This window comes from Trachurus trachurus (genome assembly GCF_905171665.1).
Source record: "Trachurus trachurus genome assembly, chromosome: 21".
Taxonomy (NCBI): domain Eukaryota; kingdom Metazoa; phylum Chordata; class Actinopteri; order Carangiformes; family Carangidae; genus Trachurus; species Trachurus trachurus.
In genome coordinates this window covers 34,790,961-34,804,076 of record NC_139899.1, presented here as the reverse complement: position 1 = coordinate 34,804,076, position 13,116 = coordinate 34,790,961, and the positions used below count along the sequence as shown (strand labels likewise).

The 13,116-nt window shown below is 41.4% G+C and overlaps 1 protein-coding gene across 1 annotated transcript in view; it reads right to left on the bottom strand.

Moving 5' to 3' along the window:
* The window catches only part of ttn.2 (titin, tandem duplicate 2), a 254,218-nt gene that overhangs the window by 102,662 nt on the left and 138,440 nt on the right, over positions 1 to 13,116 (bottom strand). The window contains exons 118-129 of the mRNA XM_083996112.1: positions 12,792 to 13,061; positions 11,876 to 12,142; positions 10,245 to 10,523; positions 9,409 to 9,817; positions 8,746 to 8,870; positions 6,950 to 7,216; positions 6,042 to 6,311; positions 4,822 to 5,121; positions 3,919 to 4,221; positions 3,058 to 3,245; positions 1,704 to 1,818; positions 373 to 663 (exon numbers count right to left, since the gene is read on the bottom strand). Coding sequence (XP_083852238.1) covers positions 373 to 663; positions 1,704 to 1,818; positions 3,058 to 3,245; positions 3,919 to 4,221; positions 4,822 to 5,121; positions 6,042 to 6,311; positions 6,950 to 7,216; positions 8,746 to 8,870; positions 9,409 to 9,817; positions 10,245 to 10,523; positions 11,876 to 12,142; positions 12,792 to 13,061 — 3,084 coding nt within the window. The remainder of the gene's footprint in view (positions 1 to 372; positions 664 to 1,703; positions 1,819 to 3,057; positions 3,246 to 3,918; positions 4,222 to 4,821; positions 5,122 to 6,041; positions 6,312 to 6,949; positions 7,217 to 8,745; positions 8,871 to 9,408; positions 9,818 to 10,244; positions 10,524 to 11,875; positions 12,143 to 12,791; positions 13,062 to 13,116) is intronic.

Below are 13,116 nucleotides of genomic sequence, written 5' to 3'. Positions count from 1 at the left end.
TTAACTTATTTTTACACAGTTTTCACTTGTTTCAAACTAATTTTCACTTGAAATAAGTAGAAAAATCTGCCAGTGAAAGCAAGTTTTTTGTGCTTGTAATAAGAAAGAAAAACTTGCTCCACTATCAGATTTTTCTACTATTTCAAGTGAAAATATGATTGAAAGAAGTAAAAAGTGTCTAAAAACAAGCTGCTTTTTAATGTGATGAGTCTTATTTTAAGTAGAATGAGATCTGTTTCGACTAGAAATAAGACAATATTCTTGGTTAGATTTTATGTCTGAATCAGAAAACGCTTGTGCAGTGAATCCGTTTGTAACGAATCACAAAAGTCGTCAGATCAACATATATAGACACGTTGTTTTTTTTTATACCGATGACGTTGACTTCGATCTCTCCGGACAGCGATGTGACGTCGTTCTCCAGGTGCAGCGTGTAGATGCCTTTGTCCGGACGGACGCTCGGCGTGACAACCAGCTCTGTGAATGTGGACTTGGTCATCAGGGAAACGCGTTCGTCGGCGGCGGTCGTCAGCTCCTTTTCTCCACACGTCCACTTGGCGACGGGCGTGGGGTACCCGCTGATGGGAACTCTGATGGTGAGAGGATGAGGGACGATCACCTCCAGACCGTCTTTGAAAGCACTCAGGTCGAAACTCGGGCCAACTGGAGAGGAGAGAGAGAGGCATGATGGGAAATTAAACACTGAATGTACAAATCGAGATTCACAATAACATATCCACACGGCAAAAACAAAATATTTCCAAGAATATTTGTTTTATTTCTTGTCAAAATGTCTCATTTCTAGTCAAAACTAATCTCTTTCCACTTAAAATAAGACTCATCACCTAAAAATTAACTTGTTTTTAGATCATTTTCACTTGTTTCAAACTAATTTTCACTTGAAATAAGTAGAAAAATCTGCCAGTGAAAGCAAGTTTTTTGTGCTTGTAATAAGAAAGAAAAACTTGTTCCACTATCAGATTTTTCTACTTATTCCAAGTGAAAATCTGCTTGAAAGAAGTAAAAAGGGTCTAAAAACAAGCTGCTTTTTAATGTGATGAGTCTTATTTTAAGTAGTAATAAGACTAGAAATAAGACAAATATTCTTGGTAAGATTTTGAGTTTTTGCAGTGCAAGGCTTATATCTGCCTCTCCTTTACACTCTATGAAGTTAAATTACCTAGAATGTCAACAGTCCAAAATAATGAGATGAAAGTAATCATTACTGTATTTTATAATTTTTCATTATTTTACATTTCAAGGCTTTCTTAAAACTCAACAAAGAACTACATGTCTTCAACTCATCACTGAGCTTATTCCACATTTTAACTCCCAAGACTGAAACACATTTGTATTTTATATTAGTTCTCACTTTACACATTTCAAAAATCAATAACACCTCTTAAATAATAGTTTCCTTTTCTAAATTTAAATAACTGAAGGATACAAGCTGGAAGGCTGTTGTTCTTTACTCGAACAATGATTTCCATTGTCTTTAGGAACACAATATCTGAACATTTTAATGCCTTAGATCTTATAAATAGTGGGTTGGTAGGTTCACAATAGCACTCTTTGTTTATTATTCTAATAACTCTTTTTTGAAGTTTGATTTTAGATATTATTATATCATAAATCGAGATTCACAATAACATATCCATTCACATAAACCGTCACGTGACGTTTCAGAGCGTCGGCGGTCTCACCGTGCAGGTCGTCGGCCAGCAGAGGCCCGAGGGTTTTGGACGGGTCGGAGATGCCGGCGGCGTTTTCAGCAAATACTCTGTAGTTGTACTTGGTTCCGTATTTCAGACCAGACACCTGAAGTACACAGAGGAACAGTTAAAACAAGTCACTGCAATAGAATGTTATTTTAACACAAGCTTTTATTTGAAGCAACTTCCCAGAAAAAAAACAAAAAAACTGTCTTGAAGTGGCCACATTTATTAAAACTAAAGTTCATGTCAGGGCTAAAACACCTTTCACTGTGAAGCAGCTGCTTTTATTATTACGGTGAAATAGCAGCTGAAGACATTTTCATCTAAGACATGGAGACTTTTATCTTATTTATTTATTTTATTTTATTCTATGTTTTAGCTTTTTTTATTGTCCGTGTTGCGTTGTCTGTTGTTGTGTTGTATTATGTCTTGTGTTGTGTTTTTGTTTTTTGCTATGGACCCAGAGTCCGAAATAAAGAAATATATATATATTGAATGGGAGCCGCTAAAGGACATTTACAATTTTTGAAAGGATTTTACTCTGAAGCAAGTCGAGGGGCCTTCAACATCTTTCCAAGAATATTTGTCTTATTTCTTGTAAAAAAATGTCTCATTTCTAGTCAAAACTAAACTCTATAAGACTCATCACCTAAAAATGAACTTGTCTTCAGATAATTTTCATTTGTTTCAAACTAATTTTCACTTGAAATAAGTAGAAAAATCTGCCAGTGAAAGCAAGTTTTTTGTGTTTGTAATAAGAAAGAAAAACTTGCTCCACTATCAGATTTTTCTACTTATTTCAAGTGAAAATCAGCTTGAAAGAAGTAAAAAGTGTCTAAAAACAAGCTGCTTTTTAATGTGACGAGTCTTATTTTAAGTAGAATGAGACATTTTGACTAGAAATAAGACAAATATTATTGGAAAGATGTTGAGTTTTTGCAGTGAAGAAAGGAGGAGGGCTTTTACTAAGAGGGATTTGAACGGATTTTCTTGGACACTGTTGCTTCATCGGGTCCATGCCTATGTTCCCACAGCCCTATGTTCCCTCAGCCCTATGTTCCCACTGGACTCTCTCTACCTATCTGGACTCTATCTATCTGGCCTGTCTAGCCTCTACCTGGTCTTTTTTACTAAACTTAACCAATCTTTTCTTCATTGCCCCAACCCAACCAATGGTGGGACCAAAGGGCTGTGGGAACAGGGCCTAATTTTCAGTGACAACAAAAGTTAGAAATGTGGGAACATAGGAATGACGCCGCTTCGGGTGTAGCCTAGCGTGCTAATGTAGCCGCTCTGTAACAGGAAGCAGAACTGCTCTGAGTGGGCGGTGCGGTGGTGGTACCTTGTAGAAGAGGTCGGGGCAGAGGCGGGCGTTGCAGCGGAGCCACTTGTCGCTCCCGTCCTCGCAGCGCTCCACGATGTAGCCGGTGATCATGCTGCCTCCGTTCTTCAGAGGAGTCTCCCAGCTCAGCTGCACCGAGTTCTTGTTCTGGTCCTGCCAAGACGGGTTCAGAGGAGGACTGGGCCGCTCTGCAAGGGGACGGGCACAAAACACCAATCATTAAACTGTCTCTCATGTTTTGTCTTCAACTTAAAGGTACATTGCGTAAGTTCTCCTGTTATCTACACTGCAAAAATTCAAAATCTTACCAAGAATATTTGTCTTTTTTCTAGTCAAAATAAATCTAATTCTACTTAAAATAAGACTCATCACATTCAAAAGCAGCTTGTTTTTAGACACTTTTTAATTTTTTCAAGCAAATTTTCCACTTGAAATAAGTAGAAAAACCTGATAGTGGAGCAAGTTTTTCTGTCTTATTACAAGCATAAAAAACTAGCTTTTACTGGCAGATTTTTCTACTTATTTCAAGTGAAAATCTGTTTGAAGTGAAAATGATCTAAAAACAAGTTCATTTTCAGGTGATGAGTCTTATTTTAAGTGGAAAGAGATTAGTTTTGTCACGTGTATTGTTTTGCCTCGTGCTGACGGACCACTTGTTTACATAGAGGCTTGTTTATGCCGTTACGTGCAGCGGCTGTCGTCCGTCTGCCGTCTAACCGATTTCACGTGAATGCAGCATGAAAAATACGACTGAGTTGCTTGCGATCTACAACCACAATGCTAGATGGGAGTTAATTCTTACACAATGTACCTTTAAAACACGTAAACTGAATGGTTAACAGTTCTCTCAGTCCAACGTACCGATTGGATCCATGATCTTGACGGGCTGGGACGCGGCGCTGGGCTTTCCCACGCCGGCCTTGTTCTCGGCTCGGACTCTGAAGATGTACTCCTTGTTCTCGATGACGTCGTTGACGATGGCGCTGAGCTCGTCGGCCTTGGTCAGCTGGACGGGCGACCACTTGACCGCCGTGCGGTCGCGCAGCTCCACGATGTAGGAGGTGATGGGAGAGCCGCCGTCGGACTCGGGAGCCTCCCACGACACGGTGCAGCCGAACTTGGTGACGTTCCCAACGATCACGTTGAGAGGAGCGTCAGGAACGTCTGGAGAAGACAACAACAGCTCGTCACTAGGGATGTTCTCCACCAGCAGCAAACTTAACTTAATGCTGAGTCTCAGTGTGAATCCTTCTACACTGCAAAAACTCTACATCTTTCCAAGAATATTTGTCTTATTTCTTGTCAAAATGTCTCATTTCTAGTCAAAACTAAACTCTTTCCACTTAAAATAAGACTCATCACCTAAAAATGAACTTGTTTTTTGATCATTTTCATTTGTTTCAAACTAATTTTCACTTGAAATAAGTAGAAAAATCTGCCAGTGAAAGCAAGTTTTTTGTGCTTGTAATAAGAAAGAAAAACTTGATCCACTATCAGATTTTTCTACTTATTTAAAGTGGAAAATTTGCTTGAAATAAGTAAAAAGTGTCTAAAAACAAGCTACTTTTTAATGTGATGAGTCTTATTTTAAGTATAATTAGATTTATTTTGACTAGAAATGACATTTTGACTAGAAATAAGACAAATATTCTTGGTATGATTTTGAATTTTTGCAGTGTATTTCTGTATATTTATGTATTTTGGAAACATTGTGAAAGCTCAATAAAGATAATGTTGGGAAGAAAAAAAAACAGTCCTCCTCACCAAACTTGTTCTTGGCCTGTACTGCTTTGTCGGTCTCTACGAGCGGTCCGCTGCCGACGCGGTTGCGTGCGCAGACCCTGAAGAGGTAAAAGGAGTCCTTCTGGAGGCCGGTCACCGTGTACTCGGGGATGTCGGCGTGGTCCGTGGCCAGCGTCCAGGTTTTACGCTTCACGTCGCGCCGCTCCACCACGTAGCTGATGACCTTGCTGCCGCCGTCGCTCTCGGGCTCGTCCCACGCCAGACTGACCTCGCCGTCGGCCGTGTCCACCACCTGGAGGTTCTTCACCGGTCCCGGGACGTCTGGGGATCAAGACACAAGGACTTTAGGCTTTTAGGATAACACGAAGAACACGTAAAACATTAATGACACCAATTTCAACAATATTTTCGCATAAATTCAAGTTTCCACTCGCAGGCCACCAAACCGACCCCGTTGTAATACCACCAGAGGGCAGCACACCATCAAATACAGACTCTGGCAATAGAAGTAGGTCAGTTTAACTCAGTACCTGAGGATGAAAGACTCTGCACATTATGTAATCTAGATGTAATCGAGGATGAACTGCATCTTGTGTTTCATTGTCCGTTATATGACGAAGCCAGAACAGGCAGTTTTTGTTTCAGAAAATGCAAAATGTGAAACCCGAGTTGTGTTGGGCTGATGGTGATGATGAGGTAAAGTTGGAATGGTTCTTCAGAAAAGAAGTCTTTACTAGAGCTACTTTCATAAAAAGTGCCTGGTCAAAAAGAAAAAGTGAATTATTTATGTGAATTCCATGTGGTTTTTGTTTAGTTTTGTCTGTGCTCTGATGATTTAGTTTGGTGTCTAAATATGATGATAATGTGTCTTGTAAGCCCTGATAGGCTGGGCGCCTTAATTGGTGCATGACACTTAAATAAATATAAATTCATTCAATTCATTCCAATCTGATCACAGAATCCGTTTTCAGATTTTCATGATTTGATCCAATCCATGATCCAAAATGCGGTCAGATTCCCTTTGAACTGTATTACCAGTTTAATCCAGCTCTGCCACCTACTGTCCAAACCTGGTACTGCACCAAAGTAAACCGGTGCTGAGAAGACTTCAGTAAAGTGGAGCCTCGTTGTCAGTCACAACCCAGTCCGTTTACCGGCTGCTGTGGAGCTTTTCATCCACCCTCAGGTCTGAACCAGACAAAGAAGTTGAGAAACGTTGTGTTTTTTCTGTGAGAACTCACCGATGACGTTCAAGGTGATGAAGGCTTCTCCCTCTCCGTGCTTGTTCTTGATCAGGATCTTGTAGCGGCCCTCGTCGGACTTCTTGGGGTCCTTCAGCCGGTACTCGGTGCGGTCGGCGGCGGTGTGGACGTTGTCTTTGGGCAGAGCGGTGTTGTCGTACAGCCACTCGGCCTCGGCCTTGGGGTAGGCGCTGTAGGGCACCGCCATGACGATGGGCTTCCCCGCGTCCGTGGTGTAGGTCTGGTCTGTGGTCTTTAGTTTAGGCACCGCTGAGGGAGGAGGAGGAGGAGGAAGAAGACATTGTCAGAGAGACATCGGGAGCTGCGGTTCTTCTCCCATCTACACACACTGCAAAAACTCTACATCTTTCCAAGAATATTTGTCTTATTTCTTGTCAAAATGTCTCATTTCTAGTCAAAACTAATCTCTTTCCACTTAAAATAAGACTCATCACCTAAAAACTAACTTGTTTTTAGATCATTTTCACTTGTTTCAAACTAATTTTCACTTGAAATAAGTAGAAAAATCTGCCAGTGAAAGTAAGTTTTTTGTGCTTGTAATAAGAAAGAAAAACTTGCTCCACTATCAGATTTTTCTACTTATTTCAAGTGAAAATCTGCTTGAAAGAAGTAAAAAGTGTCTAAAAACAAGCTGCTTTTTAGGTGATGAGTCTTATTTTAAGTAGAATGAGATTTGTTTTGACTAGAAATTACATTTTGACTAGAAATAAGACAAATATTCTCGGTAAGATTTTGAGTTCTTGCAGTGTAACTTACCGAATGACACTTAACGACAGCTGTCATAAGTATTCATTGATGGTTATGACAGCTGTAGTTTTATGTCAGTCTTATGAATACCTACTCTAGTAAAGTGTTACCGTATTGATTTTCTTATGTGGTTTTCTTACCTGCCAGCTCCAGCTTGGCCTTAGCGTCTTTGTCCTTGGCGATGACTCGGTACTCTCCCTGGTCTCGGGGTCTGATCTCACAGACCTGCAGTCTGTGGACTTTCCCTTCACTCATCATCTGGTATTTGTCTCCCTGGACAACCGTCATGTTGTTCCTCAACCACTTCACCTCCACTCGGTCCTTGTTCAGCTCCACCTCGAACACAATGTCCGAGCCGGGAGCTTCGAACACGTCCTGTGGTGGTCTGATGATCTCCACCGGGATCTCTGCAGGAGAGAGAGGGGGGGGGGGGGGGGGGGTCACTCATAGTGGTTTCACACTGCCACGGTTCTGGTTCTGGCACTGGTTCTGGTTCTGGAGTCTCAGAACCTCTGTGCTGTCTGGCGAACCAGCAGCTTTCACACCGGGTAGTGGAACCAAAGTGGGAGGACGTCATTCCGCGTCACACAGGCGGAAGTAACCACAGCAACGGCTCTTTCCGAAACAGCAAACTACCGTACTACTTACTTTTAATATTTTTTCATGCGAGAAAGTAACTGTTAAGATCCCAAATATACGGCCAGTTTATCCAAATGAAGTTTGCTCCGATGGTTTTCGGAGAAGTGAAGCTCTGCAGCGACCGGGACATCACAGAGACAGCAGCCGGTCTGCAGAGCTGCTCCGCCGGCCAAACTACGTCGTCATCCCGGGGGAGAAAACCATTGCTAATTAACTTACCCGCAGGTTTTTAGAGGTTTACCACCGGCTGGTTAAATTATGTTTAGGAGATAAATGTTGGTCTCATTGATGAAATTTTACAATTGTGGCAGTAGCATTAGTTTGCTTGAATGTAAAGTGAAGCTTCCTGTGTGGACAGAGCTGCGCTGCCTCGGGGCTCTGTCTGTATGTACAGAAACCACCACATTTACAAAAATAAATACATGTTTTACAATGAACCGATCAGTCTGCATTAAAGCAGATATCAGTGGAATGTTTTTGTTAATATAAGTCCTAAATAGTCCTATTTTCCGTCAGCAATCACTTACATGAAGTATTTCAGCCTAAACACGAGTCTCTCCGTCACTCTGCTCTGCTGTAACCCGAGGAGAAAATTTTCCTTGTGGGATACAAGTGTTATCCAATGAGGAGAGAGAACGGCATGAAGGGCTGTGTGTGCAGCCAAGGGATGCGCGTGAATGTGGTGACGTAGCACGAGGACCAATTGATGCCTGACAAGGGCGGGGGCTGCTAACTCATGGTGCGTTCAAAGAAACTCGTACTTTGTGTTTTTCCTTCCTGTGAAGTCATACCAGTTCGATCTGGTACGAGTTCACGGGTCGGAAGTTACGAGTGGCCGTTATAGGGAACTTTCACAGACAACAGGATGGTAAAAACACGAGCTACGGGTTACCTGGAACGCTACCAAGTCGTAGTTGTGACTTGAAGCTGTAACTTACGGTTTCAAAAGCCTGCCTTGAACGCAGCATTAGCCGAAACAGCCGTGAAGCTGATATCTGCTTTAAGTTTTATTTTACTAAGCTACTGTATATAACATGGTTATGGTTTCCTGCTGCTTTCCTGCTCGTCCTAAGTGACACGCCCACTGATGATGTCACAGTTTGGTTCCACTGTGAACTGACTTTTCAGGTTCCAAACCAATTATTTTTTCAATCTGAACGCACCGGCCGGTTCAAAGTTGCGTTCGGGAACCAGAACCATGCCGGTGCCCTGCCAGTGTGAAACCGCTATCAGAGAAGGACTGGAACGGGGTCTAGATTCTCTTTACATTGGGTCAAGTCTGATGTGATGAGCTCACCTTCAACGAAGAGTCTGGCTCTGGATCTCTTATCGTCCACACCACAGGCGTATTCACACTCGTCATCAGGTCTGCACTCCTTGATACGCAAGGTGCAAAACTTTCCATTTTTCTCAAATGTGTATCTGCAAAAATGTAAGTTAGAAGAGTTGATTTGAATGTTGCAGATTTGAACAAACTTCATAAACATCTGAGACTCTGACTGGATCTGCACGGCAAAAAATGTAATATCTTACCAAGAATATTTGTCTTTGTCATTTCTAGTCAAAACAAATCTCATTCTACTTAAAATAAGACTCATCACATTAAAAGCAGCTTGTTTTTAGACACTTTTTTACTTCTTTCAAGCAGATTTTCACTTGAAATAAGTAGAAAAATCTGATAGTGGAGCAAGTTTTTCTTTCTTATTACAAGCACAAACAAACTTGCTTTCACTGGCAGATTTTTCTACTTATTTCAAGTGAAAATGTGTAAAAATGAAAGTGAAAAAGATCTAAAAACAAGTTCATTTTTAGGTGATGAGTCTTATTTTAAGTGGAAAGAGATTAGTTTTGACCAGAAATGAGACATTTTGACAAGAAATAAGACAAATATTCTTGGTAAGATTTTGAGTTTTTGCAGTGTGGATCTCGGTCTCTGACTGGATCTCGGACTCTGCCGTACCTTGGTCCTTCTCTGATCTCTCGTCCGTTCCGGTACCACTTGACTTCGGCCTTCTCTTTGGTCAGCTTGCAGGAGAACTCGGCGTCCTCGAACTCGGTGATGGTCTGGTCCTTCAGGCTCACGCTGAAGTCTGTGGGCGCCTCGCTGATGATGAGCTCGGCGGTGGACTTGCTGTCCCCGGCCACGGCCGTGTACTCGCCCTCGTCGGCCATGCTGCAGTCCTTGACGGTCAGCGTGTGCTTGTCCTTGTCCACTCGGTAGACGATGCGCTTGTTGGGGACGATCTCCTCGCCGCCCTTCATCCACCTCAGCGTGGCGTTGGGCCGGTTGACCTTGCAGCTGAAGCTGATGGTCTTCTTCTCCTGAGTGTCCACGTCCTCCAGAGGAACCACGATCTTCAGACTCTCCTCTGAGCAACACAACACACACACACGGTTAGACCTCACATGACTCGTCAGTTTTTACAATCTGGACAAAAATTTTGAAAATAGCTTTATACATTGTTCAGATTTCAGTTCTGGAAATGTATGTAAACATTGCTGCATATTTCATTAGATACTGCGGCGTTTACACATTTAAACATAAAATTTGACAAAACTTGTAATATAAAAAATATTTGTCTTAATGTGAGAAAAAAACTTGGGAAGTTTCATGGTGATATCTGTTAGTTAAACATTTTTACCTTAAAATACATGAAAAAACCCATAGGCTAAGTTTGACATGTTTGTCCGGCGAATAGAAGGGTCATTTGTGTGGTAAAATTTAATTACGGGCCCAAAAATTGGACTTTCATGCTGATATATAATATATATATATAATGTCTGCGACCCACTGACCTTTGACTGTGAGGTTGCAGGCGCTCTTGGCCTGCTCTCCTCTGTGATTGGTCAGGTTGATGCTGTAGTTGCCGTCGTCTCCCTTCTTGGCGTCTCTGATCCTCAGCGAGAAGACGTTGTCTCTCTGGACCATGACGTACTTGCTGCTCTCGAACACCGTGTCGTCGTTCTTCAGCCACTTGGCCTTGGCACCCTCCGAGTTCACCTCACAGTTCAGGACGACCTCTTGACCTTCGGGACCCTCCGTGTCCTTCAGCGGCGTGATGATCTTCAGTTTCTCTGCAGGAAGAAAAACATTATGAACTGTTGTAACTCACCTTTAACATGATTTCTAACTGCATCAGGGTCAAATTATGACTAAAACATGAGAAATCAAGTTTATTTAAGTTGTTTAAACTGCAAAAACTGAAAATCTTTCCAAGAATATTTGTCTTATTTCTTGTCAAAATGTCTAATTTCTAGTCAAAACTAATCTCTTTCCACTTTAAATAAGACTCATCACCTAAAAAATAACTTGTTTTTAGATCATTTTCATTTGTTTCAAACTAATTTTCACTTGAAATAAGTAGAAAAATCTGCCAGTGAAAGCAAGTTTTTTGTGCTTGTAATAAGAAAGAAAAATTTGCTCCACTATCAGATTTTTCTACTTATTTCAAGTGAAAATCTGCTTGAAAGAAGTAAAAAGTGTCTAAAAACAAACTACTTTTTAATGTGATGAGTCTTATTTTAAGTAGAATGTGATTTGTTTTGACATTTTGACTAGAAATAAGACAAATATTCTTGGTAAAATATTTGAGTTTTTGCAATGTAAGTACATTTTTGACAATTTTACTGAATGTTAAGACTAATAAATGAAAATAAACTAATGTAAATCAATAAGTTACAGATTTAATGTTGAGTTTCTGTTGATTCTTTTAGACTAAAAGTTTAAAACCCCAGTAAATTAAATGATAAATAATACACAAACCCTAAACTAAAGCTAGAATGTGTACAAACTCAGTGAATCAGAAGAATGTGGAACATACACTGCAAAAACTCTAAATCTTACCAAGAATATTTGTCTCATTTCTAGTCAAAACTAATCTCATTATACCTAAAATATGTATATACATACATAGTTATACATAAAAAAGTAGCTTGTTTTAGACACTTTTTACTGATAGACTGTGGCGCTGGTAATGGCGACACGCAGCAGCAGCAGCTCCCTTGTGCGCTGCACTACAAATTGCCCTCCGGGGACAATAAAGATCTCTTGACTTGACACTTTTTACTTCTTTCAAGTCTATTTTCATTTGAAATAAGTAGAAAAATCTGATAGTGGATCAAGTTTTTCTTTCTTATTACAAGCACAAAAAAACTGGCAGATTTTTTTTACTTATTTCAAGTGAAAATTAGTTTGAAACAAGTGAAAATGATCTAAAAACAAGTGAATTTTTAGGTGATGAGTCTTATTCTAAGTGGAAAGAGGTTAGTTTTGACTAGAAATAAGACAAATATTCTTGGAAAGATGTAGAGTTTTTGCAGTGTGGAGAGTTTCAGTTGATTCTTTAAGACTGGAATTTAAAACCCCGGTAAATAAAATGATAAATAAGACACAAACCCTAAACTAAAACTAGAATGTGTTGTCTTACCGAGCACGGTGAGCTCGGCGCCGGCTCTGGTGGCGCCGATCACCACCGTGTATCCTCCCTCGTCCTTCAGCTCGCTCTCCGCGATGATCAGCGTGCGTCTCTTGCCGTCACTGACCATGCGGTACTTGTCTCCCGCCTCCAGCTCTTTGTCGCCCTTCAACCACTTGACCTCGAAGGTTTCCTTGGAGACGGAGCAGCTGAACTCGGCCTTCTGGCCCTCCACCACCTCCTGGCTCTTCGGCCGCGAGATGAACTCAGCCGCCAGCTCTGCAGCGGAGAGAGAGACGCTTACAATGAGATTATAGGAAAAACATGTCCATAACTAACTAAAGTAATGTTCACATTTCTTTCACAGTTAGTTTCAGTGGTTTTTAAAGGGATAGTAGCATTTTTTTAAAAGTGGGGTTGTATGATCTACAAATAGCCCCTAAATACTTTAATTGCAGTAGAAGACTCTCTGCACTCCTCCCGTTAGCAACGCCAGCCCATAATAGCCCTGCCCAGAGATTTACAACATACAGTGTTGTGAACAGACCCAAAGAAACGGCCTATTTTCACGGCCTAAAAGAGGTTTTACGTGAAAAAAAATACACAGTTCCATTGTTCACTATAATATAATTTTTTCCAGCCCTTCAAAGTGCAGGAAAAACACAGTTTTTATTTGGACCTAACCAACTCACGTATCCCTCCGCCCAGGGTTAGCGCCCGCCGATCAGCAGTTGGTTAGGTCCAAATAAAAACTGTGTGAAGGGTTATTATGGGCTGGCGTTGCTAACGGGAGGAGTGCAGAGAGTCTTCTACTGCAATTAAAGTACTTAGGGGCTATTTGGAGATCATACAACCCCACTTTTAAAAAAAATTATACTATCCCTTTAACACTTCATATTACAATTGTCAGCAGTGAAATATTTTTTACCGTTAATCTTGAGGTTTGCAGAGGTTTTGTTGCCGGAGCTCAGCCTGCAGTTGTACTCTCCGGCGTCGTCCATCTTGAGGTCCTGGATGAGGAGGATCCTCCTCTTTCCGTCCACGATGTGGTCGTAGCGGCCGCCCTCGGGCAGCTCCTCCTCTCCTTTGTACCAGACCACGTCGGCGCCGGGTTTGGACACCTCACAGATCAGCTTCACGCTGTCGGTCTCCGTCCCCTCCACGTTGGACAGGTTCTTGGTGAACCTCGTCTCCTCCTCTGTGAGGACGGACACAGACGATGGTGGAACAAAGTCAACTCAAGGTCAACTCAA